The sequence below is a fragment of the Anolis sagrei genome, chromosome 2 (assembly GCF_037176765.1).
Source record: "Anolis sagrei isolate rAnoSag1 chromosome 2, rAnoSag1.mat, whole genome shotgun sequence".
In the NCBI taxonomy this organism is placed as follows: Eukaryota; Metazoa; Chordata; class Lepidosauria; order Squamata; family Dactyloidae; genus Anolis; species Anolis sagrei.
Genome location: NC_090022.1, coordinates 184,556,101 through 184,576,709, shown reverse-complemented (window position 1 = coordinate 184,576,709; position 20,609 = coordinate 184,556,101). Strand labels below are relative to the sequence as shown.

Genomic DNA, 20,609 nt, shown 5'->3' with positions numbered 1-20,609 from the left:
GCGACTTGGGTTTTCAAAGTCCTATGCCCCACTCTACTGGAAACCACACTAGCACTTAACTCACTGATACTGTCTTTGATGAGGCAGAAGGCAGGGAACATACCATCTTTCAGGATTGTTTCCCTGTCAGTTCCATCGATCTTCTGTCTCCCAATGAGGTAGCTGGTGGTGTCAGCAAAGTAAATGAAGCCAGTTTCTGCATGGAAGTCCAGGGCTCTGGGATTCATCAGGTTTTCAATAGGGATCATATGTTCATCAGGCACTTTGGCCCCCATATCCATCCCACGGATGATGCCTGGCCGACCTTTGCCATAAACAAGGAAGAGCTCGTGCTCTGGCTCTGTAAGACAAGGGAGACACAGGAATAAAAGAGTCAAGACAACTTTGATTTCCTTTCAAGCTCATCAGAAGTGTAGCGTTCCTTTTTCCCTACAACGATCAAACTAAAATCAATAAGAATTTAGAGAAAGGCCTTTCACATTAAAGCAATGGCATCCAATCTGCCAGAGCGGTCTGTAGGAAGTCACTCAAAATACAAACCTTATCACATTAATGTCAGAATTCACCACGCATCATGGGAAATCTGTGGGGTCTTGGCGGGAGCATGAAGAACCTGTCACCTCATGCCCCGCATCACCCAACTTACCCAGAACCTCATCCCACTGGGGGAGTGTCCGCCACCCAGCTTCCCCCCATGGTTGCAAATTCAACGCAGGAAGCCTCCTGTGTTGCCACCACAGCAACATACACCACTTCCTCTCCCCTTTTGCCAGAAAGCCCTGCCAAGAGTAGTTGTACATCATTTAATGGGCTCCATGGCCACAGGGGAGAGAAACCAGCGTACGACTGGTAAATTAGTCCATATGGTGAGATTGTAAGACAAGAAGGCAACAGCTCCCCTTCTCTCTCTATTTCTTCCAAGCAATGGCACACTGTTCTTAACTGAAGAGGCAACTCATAGCCATTTTAACCCAGTTGCCACTGTTAAGTGTTACCCTTCATAATTTTTTCTTAACCCTTCAAAACAGTGGTTCCCAACCTGTGGTCCATGGACCACCAGTAGTCCACAAGAATGAAAATATGGTACGCGGCCTCACCATTACTACACCACTGCCTCGAAATCACACAACAACAAGAGCGACTCATCTCATGAAACCTTCTTATGGTGCTGAGGCAACGGGGATGTCAGGAGGGGAGAGGCTGACTACCCACAAAAGATTACTACTACCACATCAAAATATGGTTTTCTGTGGGTGAGCAGATGGCGACTACTGGATGGCATATGTTCTGTAGCAGAAGCTAGAGGTGATGTGGTCTAGCTAATGCCATTTTCTGAATCAGCACCTCAAATAACAAAACCGACTCTAATGTGGGCCAAAACCCTTTTGGTACTAATGTTGGAGAGTGGTCCCTGGTTTAAAAAAAAGGTTGGGAACCAATGCTTTAAAATGAGCCTTCATTTGGAAAACTAGTTTTCATCTATATTCACACACAAAAACTAGAAAGATATATGATTTCTACAACATGGAGTAAGGAACTATGGCCAGTAGGCTTCGTATAACCCTACCTTCCAAAATACATTCAACAACAACCTGTTGGTCAGTGTGTTTAGGAGGGGGCATATAAACGCAAATATTGCAGGAAGTTCAGTGGGAGTTACAGCTCTCCAAGCTCCTGCGAGGGGCACTATATCACCCAGTGAAGGAAAGCTGCCTGCTTTTGTGCTGAAGTTTAGTCCAGAGATGGGAAACATGGGTCCCTCCAGATTTTGCTGGATTACACAACTTCTGCAAACCCTCACCACTCACTATGCTAATGAGAACTGTAGTGGAACAACATCTGGGGAGTTATATATTCCCACCTCATGGCCTCACTGATTTGATTTGATGTTGGCAGAGGGGAAATGGAAAAGGATCTATCTACGTGGGTGCAAGCTCATGTACACATATGCTGAAAGGACTCTTTAATCTGTGCTTTGGTCTGCTATTACTCTGATAGTGTGACATTTAAGAGTTAATTACAGTGGTGTTATATGGAGACAACAACCAAATTAGTGAGGTCTGCTAACCACGGGTGCCAGTTCCACTTACTGCTGGTTATCCTGTATCCACCCCACTGGTATCAAAGGTTGTTACTAATCAGCTTAAGTGACTAGATGTACATTAAAAAAAAAACCAATGTCTGCAGGGAGTAGAAATCACAAAAGATAGAAAATCCTATTCCTGTACCTTCATTGTTTTGATCATTTTTCTGTGACAACAGCCATATCCCAGCAAGTTCCTATTGAGAACTCTGTGTCTTCCTCAGTATGAATTCACTCTGGCTGCTTAATATTTGCCCCTTACTTCTAGGCTCAATGTGTTTGTGTTCTGCCTACAACAACTACCTCATTATGCCACTCCCTGCTAAACTACTACTGACTTTATAACAGGTGCACTTTAGGGAAGGAGGCAGTGTGAATATATGCCAGTCCCCCAGGAAATCCAGGTAATGACTCGGCTCTCAAGTCCCTTGGGCCTGATCAGTATCATCCATAAGACTAAATGAAAGAAACCGGGGCATCAGCAACTTCTGCAGGTGCTGGCATTTCTCCTAAAAACTAACATGAGAAATAAAGACATAAAGAAACCAGGCAGTTATTTGTAACTAATGGGATACACTGGCAGTGCAGACTTCTTGTGCAATAATTTTTCTGACCTAAAATTAACCACAAGTCTGGCTCTGACCAGGAATTTTACATCCACAAAGAATTTGGCTCATACAGTGTATCTGCCACATAGCGTCATCAGGCATTCTGGCATTCCGAGAAATCTATCAGGGGTTTGGTTTCACTCCTCCCTAACAATGGCTGTTCCAGCCATTCAGTTCAGACCCCCAAAATTACTTTATAGCAAGCTGATACATAATACCCGCTCCCATTGGATTCTCTAAATACAAAGAAACGAAAACATGTGTTTCCTGTAAAGAGATATCATTAACTTTCGAGGCATGGGTTCCTGAAGTCTATAGAGTCACTAACTTATGCAAAGCCAGAGAGGACAATCCTTTTATTGTGATTGTTGGGAAAGAAAAGAAAAACTGGGATTTTCCTTTGAGATCTTCCTTACTGCCAATTTGGGCCCCTTCCACACAGCTGAATAAAATTCCACATTATTTGCTTTGCACTGAAATATATGGCAGCGTGGACTCAGATAACCCAATTCAAAGCAGATATTGTGGGATTTTCTGCCTTGATATTTTGGGTTATATGCCCTTGGATGGGGGGTCAGATTTTCTTTCCAGACAGGCCATCATCAGGGAATTCACCTCAGCACTCACGTAACAAATGGGCAATCTATATAAATAAAAATGTAACCAAGTTCCAAGCAGATATTGTGGGATTTTCTGTCTAGATATTCTAGGTTATATGACTGTATGAAAGGGCCCTAGGAGACACCCTCAAATAGGGCAAATGGGACATATAGTCATCTATATAAATAAAAATGCAATGTCAGTTTGTGTGATTAACAGAACTCAAAAATCATTGGACAAATTGACACCAAATTTGGACACAAGACACCTAACAACCCAATGTATGCCCTTCACTAAAAAAAAAATGATTTTGTCATTTGGGAGTTGCAGTTGCTTGGATTGATAGTTCCCCTACAATCAAAGAGCATTTTGAACCCCACCAACAATGGAATTGAACCAAACTTGGCACACAGTTCTCCCATGACCAAAAGAAAATACTGGAAGGATTTGGTGGGAAGTGTCCTTTGGTTTTGGAGTTGTAGTTCACCTACATCCAGAGATCACTGGGGATTCAAACTTGGCACACGGTTCTCCCATGACCAACAGAAAATACTGGAAGGTTTTGGTGGGCAGTGTCCTTTGGTTTTGGAGTTGTAGTTCACCTACATCCAGAGATCACTGGGGACTCAAAAAATGATGGATCTGGACCAAACTTGGCACAAATACCCAGTACGCCCAAATATGAACACTGGTGGAGTTTGGGGAAAATAACCTTGACATTTGGGAGTTGTAGTTGCTGGGATTTACAGTTCACCTACAATCAAAGAGCATTCTGAACTCCAGCAACGACGGAATTGAACCAGTCTTGGCACACAGTTCTCCCATGACCAACAGAAAATACTGGAAGGGTTTGGTGGGCAGTGTCCTTCGGTTTTGGAGTTGTAGTTCACCTACATCCAGAGATCACTGTGGACTCAAACAATGATGGATCTTTACCAAACTAATATTCAATATGCCCAAATGTGAACACTGGTAGAGTTTGGGGAAAATAGAATCTTGACATTCGGGAGTTGTAGTTGCTGGGATTTATAGTTCACCTACAATCACAGAGCATTCTGAATCCCACCAAAAATAGAATTGGGCCAAAACTCCCACACATAAACCCCCATGTGGGCCAAAGCAACGCGTGGCAGGGAACGGCTAGTGCTAGGATAATAAAACTTCAGAAGCCCAGCCTTAAATTTTTCTTAAAATTCTAAGAAGTCATGCAATGGCACAGGATGATGTGAGGGCCCTTTCACACAATCCTATATCCCAGAATAACAAGGCAGAAAATCCCACAATATCTGCTTTGAACCGGGTTATCTGAGTCCACACTCAGATAATGTGGGATTTCCTGCCTTGATATTGTGGGATATAGGGCTGTGTGGAAGGACCCTGAGACTCAGTGGACAATCAGGAAGATTCAACCACACTTTGTCAAAACACCTATTTCACACAAATCTTTTTTGTTTGCCTCTGTTTCGCTTTCCAGCTTCCGTGCTCTCTACATGTTCACCTACCAGCATCTCTTTTCTTCACTTCACCTACCACCAGATTGCTTCCTGTCAGCAAGACATGCAAATGAACCACTCTCCTTCTTGATTCAAAGCAATGATTAGCAAAGGCAGCTTTTAAACAAAAGTGAGGTCTCTTCCAACTCTATGATTCTATGTGATATGGAAAAAGCAACTCTGAACTCCAAGGTCAAGACCGAATCTCTTCTGCTCAGTTCCTTCTCCCTCCACACCACACCCACCCTGTCTCCAGATGCTACTCACTCTTGCAAGACTTCCCATCGCTGCCAAGGCTGAATCCTGATCGGCAACGGCATGTTCGGGTCTTGTGGCTGTTTCCAAGGAGACAGATGTCAGAGCATCCACCAGGTTTGCCAAACTGGTCAGGTTCACAGGCATGACTCCTCACTACAACCACAGAGAAAACCCATAAGGCTTATTACAACATAATTACATCTCTTATGTTTTACTGTGACATTTAAGAGCAACCACAAGCCCTCTCTTGAGGACATGCAAACAGAGAAACCCTCACATGCTGCCCCTGAACCATGTAGGCTGTATATAGATCAATCCAGTTACAACAGCTGCTTTAGAAACATCAGTAAGTATGAAGAACCACCTCCTGTTGCAAGATTTCAAATTCTATGTATTACTAGTAATTATGCTTGATCAGGCCCGTAGTCGTGGGGGGGGGGGGCTTGAGGGGCTTCATCCCCCCCCCTCCAAATTCTCAGGGTGGCCTGCAAGAAGGCCTTATTGGTACATTATTTAAACTGTTATGTTTATTCATATCATGATCTGATCACCATGCTCAATATATCCCATATGCATGGGGGTATTGGGGCAATAATACAAAAGGTTTGCTAGGGTAGATCCTGAACCCCCCCCCCCCCCGAATCAAACTCACCCCTCCCCCCCCCCCCCCCCGAATCAAAATCCTGGCTATGGGCCTGTGCTTGATATTAAAGGTTTGTGACCCTGCTGACTTCTATCTGACCTACAGTCACAGAAGTGTCTAGTATTATTCCCTGATGTTGGAAGTTCTTTTCAGACACAAGAATGGTAAATCAAAATTGACTTCAACTGAAAGTTACTTCAATTAGAAAAGATGTCACTATTGGCTAAGAGAAGTTATTCAAGCTGTCTGTGTAGAATCTGTTGTTCACATTGGCAGAGAGCAACTATTGCTTGAGCACCTGTATTACAGAGTGTTTCGAAAATGATGGACCCAATTTTAAATCACTATATCTCTGAACCCATGAATCACACGTGAATAAAACTGTTGCAACTTGAAAGGGTGGGATGCACCAAAATCATTACCACTAGATGCCTCTCTGAGTGCACAAATAACCCTTAGCTTCAGTCATGCACAAGATGGCAACTCCTTAATGTGAGATAGTCTCCATTTGCAGAGCTATGTTTTAAATTTGTTTCTGGTTCAAAATGATGAGTAAAACTTGACAACCTGATAACTCATTAAACTGTGTTTACCTTTTCGTGTAACTGTAACATGTCATTGTGAAATATACTACCGGTACTTTGAAAGTGGGTTCGTCATTTTGGAAACCCCTGTTTTCTTGGGCTTCTTTAAATTATTTATGAAGGTTTTGAGATACTTTATCAAGAGACTAAAACTGGTGGCTTTTAAATTCGTGGTAAGATGAGTCTACTCTGGGTTTTAGTCTGAACATTAAAGAAAACATCCCAGTGTTGAATGTATCTTGAGACAAAAGTCAACCCCTTAAGCAGTTTGTATAAAAATTATGAGTACTGTACATGCTCGAGTATAAGCCAACCCAAATAGAAGCTAAGGAACCTAATTTTACCACAAAAAACTGGGAAAACGTATTGACTCGAGTATAAGCCGAGGGTGGGAAATATAGCAGCATAGATAAATTTCAAAATAAAAATAGACACCAAAAAGTTACATTAATTGAGGCATTAGTAGGTTTAATGTTTTTGAATATTGACATAAAACTGTAATTTAAGAGAAGACTCTCCAACTCCAACTAAACCATTATTCTAACCTTCTTCAATGTAAATGTGCTTATGTACCCTTCCAATAATAATAGAATAAAATAATAAATGTAATAAAATAATAATAAAGTAAAATAATAAATGTAATAATAGAGTATAATAATAGATAACAATAATAAAGTAAAGTAATTGTGATAATAACAATAATAATAGAGGAAAATAATGTAAATGTAATAATAACAATAATAGAATAGAATAATAAACGTAATAATAATAATAATAATAATAATAATAAATATAATAAAATAATCAGCTGCCACGGTCTCTTTCCTCTGTTACCTGTGATTTTGAAAACACACCTACTACCTCCTGTCCTATGGATAGGTGCAGAAACTAGGTGCCCAATCCACTCTACAGGCCCTTAGGAACAATTGGCTTATGATCTTGAGGCACAAATTCCTGTGGACTGTTATACAAGATGATGTTTGGGCTGTTACCTCACAAAGAGGATGCAAGAATCCCATGTACTTCCTTTGGCTTGTTTGGCACCTTTTTGGCATTCAAAGTAGCCCTTCACTCTTTTGTCATGTCACAACCAGAGAAAACTCATGTCAAGGCATAATCATGTCCTATTTCCTCACCAGAAACAAACTGGCCTTAAGGAAAAATCCAAGGGCCACATTGGGGGTAAGGGGACCTACAGAATGGTAGCCATCCCAGAAGATATGGAAACATCTCACCCTGAAATCTCCTGATTAGTTTTACAGTTCACAGAATTCTAAGCAGTAGACCAAAGACTGTTACAGGATTTTCAACTTGCAAGCTATTAACTACAAGAATTGGCTTCTTTTTTTGCAAAGATGTGAGGTGATAGTGATTGATGGGAACAGGAATAAATGAGCCAGACATCCAGCTCAGTGGTGGGGACCTTTCAGCCATAATGATTTTCTTGGGAGCATTTTGACCGAGTCTAATATCCCTCTGCTCTGAGGAAGCAGTAGCAACAACCCTTAAGAGGATGCCATTAATATTTTAAGATGCCACATCTGCTTAATTCTTTCCTTTTCTGCAAGGCGGTAATTAATCAATCAATCATACACCGCACAGTCTTCTCTGGGGACAGCTTTCAAGTTTGCTTTCTTCCCTCTCCTTCTCCTTTGCTTTCTCTCCCTCTACAAGAGGGTGCGGAGAGATAATGAAATGCTCTGAAGGACCCATTTGGGGCATGGTTGATGTATCACATTTCAGCAAAGGGGGGCGGGGTGATTAGCTTTAGGGTCAGGAACAACCAAGACGCTAATGTTAGGCACCCTGGCAATGATTTCTAATGACTTCGTTTTTAATTAAAAGCAAGCCACAAGACTCTAGTTAGAAATCAGGGCAGACGTTACTAAGAGCACTAGACAACGATCTACAAAAGGAGCTGGAAGGCATTCACCCAGGGGTGCTATTTATGGAAGCAGCAGTGGGGCAAGAATGCCCTCACTCCCAACAGATCACAGACAAAATATGATCAGCTTTCAGGAATGCTTATATTCTATTTTGCAAAGTGATTCCGTGAACAAAGCAGCTGATTTAATGCTGATATGCACACTCTGGTTGGAACAGTACTTAGTAAACTTGCCAGATTGAAAACTGGAGAGGACTCCTGTGCTTTTAATGACTGTGCAGAAAAGGGAATTGCAACAGGTTTTGCTTATTACCTGTGGCTAGTCAGATATCATGTAACACCTAAAAGAACTTTTCTAGATAGATGTTAAAGGGAAAAAATCTTCTCCTTTTTACGCTGACAACCCTAGTACACTATGGGTCTATGGGTAAAATGTCTACTTCAGGAAATTGTTTGGATTGGTTAAAAAATGCCAGGGGCAGCCAGAAAGAGGTAGCAAGAAGTTTATTTCTACCTTTCATTTTTTTAAATATCAGTCAATGGAGATGGACTGTGATCTTATTAAAATGTCACTGCAGGTGTCCATGAAGGACGATTCACTTCTTTGGAAGTAAATGGTGGCCACAAAAATAGTGGGGGACAGGCCCGTAGCCAGGATTTAGATTCGGGGGGGGGGGGGGAGTTTGATTCAGGGGAGGGGGGGGGGCTGAGTCTTAGTGAGAGAGGATCTAGCCTAGCAAACTTTTTGTATCGTTACCCCAATACCCCCATGCATATGGGATATATTGAGCATGGTGATCAGATCATGATATGAATAAACATAACAGTTTAAATAATGTACCAGTAAGGCCTTCTCGTGGACCACCATGAGAATTTGGGGGGGGGGGGCTGAAGCCCTTCAAGCCCCCTCCCCCCGGCTACATGCCTGGTGGGGGAGGATGGAGCCCCAGGGCCACACTTTGATAACCCGTAAGGGCTCAACAAGAGACATTTCAGATAATTCAAAGCAAGATACCAGGGTTTCCATAAAGCTACAACCTAAAATGTTATTTTCATACACCTGTGTCAGTTTCACAATTCAATTTTAGACATAGGTTTAAAAATGTAATGCGCAAGAGATGTTAAGGTCCATTCAAATGCCAGCATTCTTTAGAAATTCACCATATTCTCACAAGACATACATGCATGCTGGAGAATTAATGTAGTTTGACACCTCCTTCACCTGTCATGGTTCAATGACAGGGCTCCTCAAACGTTTTAAACAGAGGGCCAGGTCACAGCCCCTTGAACTGCTGGAGGGCCGAATTATAATTTGAAAAAAACACGAATGAATTCCTATGCACACCAAACATACCTTATTTGTAATGCAAAACACACTTAAAAACAATACAATGATTAAAATGAAGAACAATTTTAACAAATATAAACTTATTAGTATTTCAATGGGAATTGTGGACATGCTTTTGGCTGATGAGATAAGATTGTTGTTGTTGTTGTTGCTGCTGTTGTGTGCTTTCAAGTCGTTTCAGACTTAGGTTGACCCTGAGTGAGGGCCAGGTAAATAACCTTGGAGGGCTGTATCCGGCCCTCGGGCCTTAGTTTGAGAACCCCTGCTCAATGACGTCAATCCTGGGAGTTGTAGTTTTATAAGAGCTTTAGCCTTCTCTGCCAAAAAGTGCTAATACCTCACCAAACTGCAACTCCCAGGATTCCACAACACTGGACCATGGCGGTCAAAATTATTCTACAGTGCAAACACATTCATGAACGGGAAACTAAGTCTACCTAGGAAGTTTATAGCAGATGCTACACCTCAACCATAGACTTTCTGATTTGTAGTGAAATCATCTAATGACTTTCTGAAGGGTTTTGCTCAGAAGCGTTACCAATGTGGCTGCTCCCAACAGTACCATTCAATGGATACTGAGAAAACAATAGTGCCGTCCTTGAGTTTGCTGCCATGACCAGGTGGATTTTGAAAATAGTTCCAGATATAGTCATTCTTCATTCCATCTATCCAGGACTTAATGTGGCTGCTCCAGGCCAAAAGTTAAAGATATCATAAAAGGATATCTATTTCAATTTGTTATTATTGTATCCTTTCTGACAGGTATGGAGAAAGATGCTTCTGCATTGGATACACAAATAAACTGGAGGTGCATTGTTGAGACGTAGCTGGATGACAGTTGCAACACCCAAATGTCTAGGGTCTTCAATCTGATTTCTTTACGATGCAATCAATTAAAAGCCTCACAATCTCCAAGAGGCACCACATTAGCAGAGGCGGTGCTAGGCTGAAGCATAGGTTTGAGAAGTACACTCACCATGCTTCTTCTGCAAATGTGTCACTTAAACCTAAGAGCCTCTAAGATGCATTGCTGCTGCTGTTGCCAAAATGAGCAGAAAATGCTCACTAAGCTAACATCTTTCTGAATCTAGGGGAGAGTAAATGAAGAGTGACCCTTAAAGATCCAAGTTAATTAGCCACATTCTTGATGCATCTGGTGGGAAGCAACGGGAATGGCACCAGCCACAGGCAGAGCACTCTTGTGAATCCAGCACAAGAAGAGACCTATTTTCAAATCATAAAAATCTGCTGACTGGAACAGTAAAGGACTGCCCTTTTACTTAGCACTCAGAACTATAAATGTCAGAGGATAGTTGTGCTCTCTTAGTGAAATGAAGGAGAGCTGCTGACACCTTAAAGCAGTGGTTCTCAACATGGGGTCCCCAGATGTTTTTGGCCCACAACTTCCAGAAATCCCAACCAGTTTTCTGGGAGTTGAAGGCCAAAAACATCTGGGGACCCCAGGTCGAGAACCACTGGCTTAGAGGCCAATGTGCATTCATTCAGCAAGATATTCTCTGGCTTACAATGAGATAGTTTCATAGTTTAGGACTGCAGCTTCACTGTTGCATAAGCGATTATGGGTTGAGGAACCTTTCATCAGACACTTGGTATATTATCATGCAATCATGCATACACGGCTAGGAAAATGGGAGGCAAGTTCCTATAGTAAAACCAAAATATTCATGTATGTAGGACTGTCAATTTGACACTCGGTACTGTAGTTTCATGTTCTTGTTTTCTGAACTCGGTTCTGTACAGGAACAGTGTCATATATGGTCTGTTACAACCTCATTCAGTTTTCCTGTTTAGCCGTGGCCATTTTAAAAAAATATAAAGAGAATTTCTATCAAAAATCTACACATTTAAAAAGAAATTGTAATCCTTTGAAAAATGTAGCAGCTTCATTTGTCACCCTGACGCCTGATCTTTTAATGATTCTATTTTAATAGAGGCTGTTTTATTCAATTATATTCCTGGTTTGTGTAATGTGTTGTTGATTTTATATGTTAATGTATTTTTTATGTATTGTATGGCACCTTTATGTGCTATTCTGTAAGCCGCTCCAAGTCCTTATGGGAGGTGGTGGCAGGGTATAAATAAGTTTTATTACTGTTGTTGTTGTTGTTGCTGTTGTTGTTAAAATGCAAGAAAATTACCTTCTAAAAGATGGAGAATTTAAGAATTTAAAAATATAACTGCAAGACACATTTACAGCTTCAGACACTGTGTAAATTTTTTAAAACTAACCAGAAAGTTCCTCTAGTCTATCTGGATGGCTTTATGCAGATGACAGCAACAATTCTTGGGTCCCTTGACAAGGCATGGACAATCTCACAAGCTTGATTTTGCTGAACTTCTCCAAATGCCACCCACGTTTTTTTCAATCCTGCTGTCACACTGGGTTTCAAGATTGCATTTTCTTCCCACTTTTCCTACTTTGTAAATTACTTTGTGTAATTTATGTTCAAATGTTTTAAATGAGTGCTTTTTAGTCATCTGCATTCAAAAATATGTGCATAGTTTTGTGCACATCTCCCCTTCAAACACGCTGATACACACATTTTATGACAACTAGTCTTGAGAGGGATAAAATGTTACCTTCATAAAGCTTATCAAGTCTAACAAAGCTTGCTAGTATGTTTTCTTTACAGCTTATCATTAAAAGCAGCATTAGCTGAAATCTAGAAAGAATCTCTTCTCAATAAAATTCAGCAAGTTTGTGCAGGTAATCTTTCCACCTCGGTTGATATTTGAATAGATTATAGGTAAAGGTAAAGGTTTCCCCTGACATTAAGTCTAGTTGTGTACAACTCTGGGGTGGGGAGTGGGGGGTACAGTGCTCATCTCCATTTCTAAGCTGAAGAGCCAGCATTATCTGTAGACACCTCCAAGATCATGTGGCCAGCATGACTGCATGAAGCGCTGTTACATTCCTGCAGAAGTGGTACCTATTGATCTACTCACATTTGCATGTTTTCGAACTGATAGGTTGGCAAAAGCTGGGTCTAATAGGAGGAGCTCACCCCGCTCCTCGAATTCAAACTGCCAACCTTTCGGTCAGCAAGTTCAGCAGCTCAGTGATTTAACCTGCTGCGTCACCAGGCCTAGATTATACCACTAAGTAAATCTTATCATTTCAAGAAAGGAAAGTTCTGGGTAAATGCATTGTTAGCTTTATGCAGTTGCCTATAAAATAAGCAGAGGCTGCAGAATGGGAAACTGCACTGTTTGTTGCTTGAAATTTGCCACAAACCCACTTAGACATGTTAGTCAAATAAACATACTACACCATCTAGAATGTTACTGATAAGAAAATCCTTGGAATAAGGCAAGATGGCAAGACTTTCCCATGCCACCATTCTGTAGGATCCTATTAAAGGTGGGCCATCTATAAAATCAAATATAGCAAGGGATGGAAGGATCAATCAATCTTACGTTATCTGAGAAAGAAAGATGGAAATCTAAGTGCAGGGAGGACACACAGAGAGCAAAACTGTGTAGTCAGACTGATGCTTTGAGGATGATAATAACTGAGCCACAGTACAGGCAGACCATAGATACAAAATGAATGGCTCGACCAATCTATGTGAGCTATGTGAGCAGAACATAGTGCACAAGATTAGACTGATTACCCAGACTAATGCCAAACTGATAATAGTTGCGACAGAAGATTAGATACTGCATCTATGAATGGGATGCAAAGAATGGACTAAGCCTTCTGCTGCTATCAGAATGTGACAAAGAGATCTTCCAATGACATCTATATTGATGTGCCAGAAATTAGTTATTTGCACTGTAGCTTGATGTATGTGTGTTATTTTGGCACCATACTTGAAAACTGCACACGAACTACCTTATTTCGGAAACCAGCCTTGAATGATTCATTAAGCACAGAGATCCCCACACCAAATATCATATGCGTTAGGCAGTCAAAGCAACAAATGTTCTTTTGGCCATTCTCATTGTTTCTTAGATGCCTTAAGTCCCAAATTGTTCCCTCCAGCCATTCCCCAGCCTGGATTTTCACCCTTCCCTACTTACCCTTGGGTTGTCGTCGTTGGTGGTAGATATGGAGAGCTCCACCCTTATCCACCCGGGTTACCACTTGGAAGTCACTGCTGTTGAATCGATTGACTCGGATGACACTGGTTTTCTGCTGGGTATTGGCATTATCTGAATTGGTAGCATACAGGTAGTTCTCAAAGACTGTCAGGCCGTAGAGATGCTCTATCTAGAAGGCAGAAATATTATGTTTTACAGATTAGGCTGTGCAGAGGAACTGACAATTTCTTGCTTTGCTCTGTGCAGTTTGGCTTGGGTTGCTTTCTTGCGTCATGCAAATAGATCTGCTCTTCAGAAATTTTGTTTCTGTTGATAACATGTTATGTTATGTCATATTATATTTCTTCAGAAGGAGAAAGGTATTAGAGAGTGAAGAAGGGGCAGACTTTTTGGCCTAAAAATCTCTTAACAACTCTTGTGATGCTCTGAATGACTTGTGAATTTGCAGCTATGTAATAAATATTTCTACATCACATACTGACATTGCCGCAATCTCCTGCATTTAAGAATCAGACTATCATCTCTGCCGCTGTATTTGCATACCCTTTAGATAAAGTGAAATCACAGCTTTCTGTGATATTGAAATTTTAAAAAATGTGGAGAAGAGAATGCCAATTCAATTCTTCCAAGGGACCTTTTGACTTCTTTGCACACTCACATACAGCACTCACCAGAATGCCCTGGATGATGGTGTGCCGGTTCTTCCCTTCGTAATCCACCACTTCAATGTAGTCAAGGTAGGCATCAGCCCAATATACCAGCCGGTTGACCAAATCTAAGGTGATACCATGGGGGAAAACAATCTTGGTGTCAACTAACTTGGTGCGATTCTGTCCATCCATGTCACAACGCTCCACTTTTGGTATTTGTCCATAGTCAGTGAAGAAAACTTTCCTACAAAAGAAAGCAGGAAGAAATGAGGAGCTCTCCAAATATCAGCAGAAAGTGCTTGTTTCTTATGAATGGGGAAAAAATAGTCCAATATAACGACAGCCAAACATACTTCATAAATTGCATATATGAAAACTCACAAAGTTGACTAGATATAATATATTAACCCACAGGTTCTCAAACTGTGGGTTCCCAGATGTTTTGGCCTTCAACTCCCAAAATCCTAACAGCTGGTAAACTGGCTGGGATTTCTGGGTTGTAGGCCAAAACAACTGAGGACAACCACTGCTTTAGACAGACATATATTACCATATATATGCACACAAAAATTATATACATTCATAATATTAAACGTTTTGAAATTTTGTATGACAGTTGTATCTAGTGATATTAGGTCTCATCCTAAATTATGTTCCCAATTAGTTTTAATCTCCCTCTTTCTATCTCCAAGAATTCTCAGCTTTTACCTTCCTGTTTATTTATTTATTTTATTTACAGTATTTATATACCGCTTTTCTCACCCGAGGGGGACTCAAAACAGTTTACACATAAGTAATGGAAAAATTCAATACCAGTACAAACAATTACAATTATATACTACAATTAGACATAAATCAAGTTAAAATAATATATCCACAAGCAATAAAACAATAATTAAAACAATAAAAGTATCGTCCGTCGAATCGCCGTTCCAGTCATTGTTTACTGAAGCTATGCACTGTCATCCAGTCATCTAGCCAGTAGCTACCTTGAGTGATTGTCCTTATTTTTACACAACCAAATCAGTTCTTGATGCTGTGTACTGGCCTAGGAAACATGACAGTCTTTCACCTTTTTCCTTAGCAGAAAATGGGTTTGGTGTAAATTGTGTAAACAGATCCAGGGTACAAGTAGGGATTTGAATAATTATACTGGAGCCATAATGCTACTCTCCCAAGCAGAGGTGAAAGTAGGCAATACTATGATGCCTGTGATTAAGGAAAATGTGGATATTACTCCAGTAGACCAAAGAGAAACTGTGCAAATGGACTTAACCGTCTTCTCTCCAGGCCAGTAGTTCTCAACCTGGGGTCCCCAGATATTTTTGGTCTACAACTCCCAGACATCCCAGCCAGTTTACCATCTGTTAGGATTTCTGGGAGTCGAAGGCCAAAAACGTCTTGGGATCCCAGGTTGAGAACCATTACTCTAGGCCAGGGGTCCACAAACTTTTTAAACAGAGGGCCAGGTAACGGTCCCTCAAACTGCTGGAGGGCCGGATTATAATTTGGGAAAAAATGAATAAATTCCTATGTACACTGCACATATCTTACTTGTAGTGCAGAAACACTTTTAAAAATACAATAATTAAAATGAAGAACAATTTTAATAAATATAAGCTTATTAGTATTTCAGTGGGCCTGCTTTTGGCTGATGAAATAGAATTGTTGTTGTGTGCTTTCAAGTCATTTCAGACTTAGGTTGACCCTGAGCGAGGGCCAGATAAATGACCTTGGAGGGCCGTATCCGGCCCCCGGATCTTACTTTGAGGACCCCTGCTCTAGGCCATGAGTGTCAAACTCCTTTTCAGCCTTATGGTTGCGTCCAAAGGACTGTTGAATCCATGGACCAAGAATCTATGTATGCAGAGGGCCAATGCAGGTTTAAGTTAGTTGCCAGTGCTCTTTAGTTTTTACCCAGTTTAAATTTCCATGATGTTATGGAACAAGAACTCCAATCACTTTTGACTATCTGGCATGTGTAGTGGGAATAATGGGAATTTCAACCCATTATTCCCAATCTGAGGTAGGGCATTTCAAAGTCAAAGATAATTTACAAGTCTTGTATCTAGATTCAAACCCCACTATCCCGACTAAACAGAGCAAACCAAAGCCTTTCAGATGCTACGGTATCACAGCTCTAGTCATGATGTTTTATGATGAGTACAGGAGTTGTAGTCCAGCATCTGGAGAGCCACATAAAAAGGCACAGTGGATGGGATTCAGTCCACAGGTCTTGAGTTTAACACATGTGCTCTAGTCTCTTAGGAGCAACTGGCTCGCTATGTTTTTGCATGTTTTTGCAGTACACATCCCTATGGATTGTTGCAAAGCTGCTGCTTGGATGATCGCTCCCAAAAGAGGAACACAAACATTTCCTCTTTTTGGCAATTATGAGTGTCATTCAAAGCCGTCTTTTGCTCAGTTGTCATGTCACAATCAGAGGATACCCATGACAAGGAGCAGTAGGCAAAAAGTTATGAAAGGGTCCTTCCACACAGCCCTATATTCCAGAATATCAAGGCAGAAAATCCCACAATCAACTGGGTTATCTGAATCCACACTCAGCTAATGTGGGATTTCCTGCCTTTATATTCTAGGATATAGGGCTGTGTGGAAGGGCCCTTTGGGATGTTCCTCCAAAAGAAGGGGTTTGTGAAGGGCCGTCTCTCCTCCAGGTGCCAGGATACCCCATATTTTTGCCCTGCGTGTCAGCTTCCAAGTTATTTCTCTCCTATATGTGATAACAAATAGTTCAGTGTAATAAAACAGGTAGACAGGTGCCCTTGAAACAGTAAAGAACATTCTTATACTAAACAGATGTACATGTGATGCACGGAAGTCACTGACTTTATTGATCTGCTCTACTTAATTAGAATGTAGGGTTCCAGGATGTGGTCACCAGGGACAGCTGCAATATCATGTTCAGATCAGTACTAAGGAAACTGTGCTCCATTTCATCAAAAAGGCTCATTTTATGCATATTGTTAAAAAAGCCCTCCTTTGATCATATACTGGCCTGCTTTTTCAGCAGGTAACATTTGATTTACAATATCTAGATGTAACCTAAATGCCAACATATCATTTTTCTCCGTTTGGGCATAGAGTAACACACACATATACTTTAAACAGACAGTCATGTGCACTTCCTATGAACTCTCTCACCTGTAAGACCAACTGGACTGCTTGGGATTACGTCTCATTGAACTGACTTTTCTCAGAAATAGAGAGGGTCAGGCTATGGAAGCCATCCAGCTTCAAAGCTATTTTTACTTTTGGAGGGCCAAAATATTAACAGGAGGTGAAGTCTATAGAGCATATGTTCACTGGCTGAGAGCCCTTGGGTCACAATCATTCTGCTAAATGGTATCTTCAAAGAACTGATCCTTTTGGTTTTCATTGCCAGAGAGTCTGTCTCATTTCTAGAATGTGTTTTCAGTGGGGTCTATGGAGTTCAGTTCAGCTCTATGAAATATCTCAGTGGTTCTCAACCTCCCTAATGCTGCGACCCATTAATACATGACCCCCAATCATAAAATTATTTTCGCTGCTACTTCATAATGGTAATTTTGCTACTGTTATGAATTGTAATGTAAATATCTGATATGCAGGATGTACCTTCATTCACTGGACCAAATTTGGCACAAATACCCAGTACACCCAAATTTGAACACTGGTGGAGTTGGGGAGTTGTAGTTGCTGTCATTCATAGTTAACCTACAATCAAAGAGCATTCCTAACTCCACCAACGATAGAATTGAACCAAACGTGGCACACAGAACTCCCATGGCCAACAGAAAATACTGGAACGGTTTGGTGGACATTGGCCTTGAGTTTTGGAGTTGTAGTTCACCTACATTCAGAGAGCACTGTGGACTCAAACAATGACGGATTTGGACCAAACTTGGCACAGATGCTCAATATGCTCAAATGTGAACATTGGTGGAGTTTGGGGAAAATAGACCTTGACATTTGGGAGTTGTAGTTGCTGGGATTTATAGTTCACCTTCAATCAAAGAGCATTCTGAACCCCACCAACGATAGAATTGGGCCAAACTTCCCACACAGAACCTCGATGACCAATAGAAAATACTGTGTTTTCTGATGGCCTTTAGTGACCCCTCTGAAATCCCTTCACAACCCCCCCCCCAGGGGTACCGACACCCAGGTTGGGAAACGCTGAACTATCTGAAACACTATCTTGCCCCACATCTAATAGAATGACAAAGTGGTAAGAGATAAAATTTAAAGTCCAATTTGTTATGTTTATTATGTAAACCTTATAAGAAATCCGTTACATATTTATAAAACTAATGAATTGTTTTTCTGTGTGTAGTCCTTTTAGCAAGAGGTTTTTATGAATTTAAAAGTTGTGCAGACCAGTCCCATGCCTATTATCCAGTGTTCACCAGACTGCAGATTTATACTGGGGCATGGTGGTAGATATAGCTAAAAACCCTACTTATCTTCAAAGCACTGAACTCTGATCCCTTGCTTCTGGATATTTCAGGCTTATACTTACCGACTCTAAGCCATTCCCAGTGAAATCGACGGAACGTACATCTGAGCATCATATACAGGATTATATCACAAGGCCACAGGTGCTGGCTGAGAGTTTTTGTAATAGATCACGTGCACAGAGTACTGCATTTTCCTTCCATTACTTCAATCTTCTATTCATCTAGCTTTCTGCTCTGCTATCTGATCCTTGTATGTTAGTGTTGAAAACAAAATGCATCAGTTCAATTGCTAGTCCCAAGCAGAGGAAACCCATTAAATCATCTGTTAGATTGTAAATCAAATTTACATAATTTTTAAGATTCAATGGCTTCAGGCCAAGATTAATGCAGCTCTCTACTAAGAATAATTGGCACCCCCAAGGCAGTGAAGTACTGTCTTTGGACTAAAAATTCACCTGAGAGAAGGAGCTGGGGTGTGTAGAGGGAATCTTCCTCCACCGTGCTAGTAAACATTAGGGGGTACCCTGTATATACTTTGTTCCAATAGCATATTTATTTGCATTTTGTTTAGTCAATAGAGAGGGGCGTGTGTGTGTGTCTGTTTTTGTTTATTATGACACCTGTCAGGAAGCCAAGGCGTACACTAGATGGCAGTCTATGATATGGTATATCCATATAAAGAGCCATTTTCAAATACTATTATCTTTCAACTACACAGAGAAAGAACACATCATTCCAAAGGCAATTGCAGCTCAGCGGCTGTTAAACTGAGACAAAATGCTGCAAAATCATGTGTTTGGTCTTGGTTTAGTGCTGGAAGCCAGTTAATTTGGGAGTAGAGGAAGGCTTTCAGTAGTTTAGCTAGGCACAACTATCCCAAGACCTTCAAGGATATTTGGATTTGGTTGCTGTGAGTTTTCCGGGCTGTATGGCCATGTTCCAAAAGCATTCTCTCCTGACGTTTAGCCCACATCTATGGCAGGCATCTTCAGAGGTTGAGGGGTCTGTTGGAAACTAGGCAAGTGCGGTTTATATATCTGTGGAATGTCCAGGTTGGGAGAAAGAACTCTTGTCTGCTTGACACAAATGTGAATGTCTCAATTGGCCAGCTTGATTAGTACTGAATGGCCTTGCAATTTCAAAGACTGACTGCTTCCTGCCTGGGGGAATCTTTTGTTGGGAGGTGTTAGCTGGCCCTGATTGAAATTCACCCGTTTGTTTGTTTTTTTAGTTTTCTTCTTGATTTACTTTGTGGTAGCCAAATTTGGTTCATTCTCATGGTTTCCCCCTTTCTGTTGAAATTGTCCACATGTTTGTGGATTTCAATGGCTTCTCTGTGTAGTCTGACATGGTGGTTGTCAGAGTGGTCCAGCATTTCTGTGTTCTCAAATACTATGTTGTGTCCAGGTTGGTCCATAAGGTGCTCTGCTATGGCTGACTTCTCTGGTTGAATTAGTCTGCACTGCCTTTAATGTTCCCTGATTCATGTTTGGGCAATGCTGCGTTTGGTGGTCCCTCTGTAGACTTGTCCACAGCTGCATGATATCTGGTAGACTCCTGCAGAGGTAAGGGGATCCCTTACCTCTGCAGAACGTAGCATTTGTTGGGTTTTCTTATTGGGTCTGTAGATAGTTTGTATGTTGTGTTTCTTCATCAGCTTCCCTTTGCACAATCAAACCCCTGGCAGACCGTGCAAAAAGAATCTGCAAACCCCACCTCCTCCAAGGTGAACTGAACCACCTAAATGGGCTCTACAGGCCAATGGATACTCCACCACAGATTTCAGAAGAGCTGCAGGACCAAGAACAAGCCAGGAGAGTAATGACAAAGAGCCAGTCAGAGAAAAGGTGAACCACTGACTGCCAAAACACACATCAGACATGAAACAATCAAGGCAAGCTAACACCCAGAAGCGGGCCTAGGTAATTTTCA

The 20,609-nt window shown here is 41.2% G+C and overlaps 1 protein-coding gene across 3 annotated transcripts in view; it reads right to left on the bottom strand.

The window, feature by feature from the left end:
- Positions 1-20,609, bottom strand: part of LRP1 (LDL receptor related protein 1) — a 439,797-nt gene that overhangs the window by 146,597 nt on the left and 272,591 nt on the right. For all 3 annotated transcript variants that reach the window (XM_060763011.2, XM_060763013.2, XM_060763012.2), the window contains 4 exons: positions 14,239-14,461; positions 13,547-13,736; positions 5,052-5,195; positions 104-340 (listed from right to left, as the gene is read on the bottom strand). In XM_060763011.2, the coding sequence (XP_060618994.2) occupies positions 104-340; positions 5,052-5,195; positions 13,547-13,736; positions 14,239-14,461 (794 nt within the window). The remainder of the gene's footprint in view (positions 1-103; positions 341-5,051; positions 5,196-13,546; positions 13,737-14,238; positions 14,462-20,609) is intronic.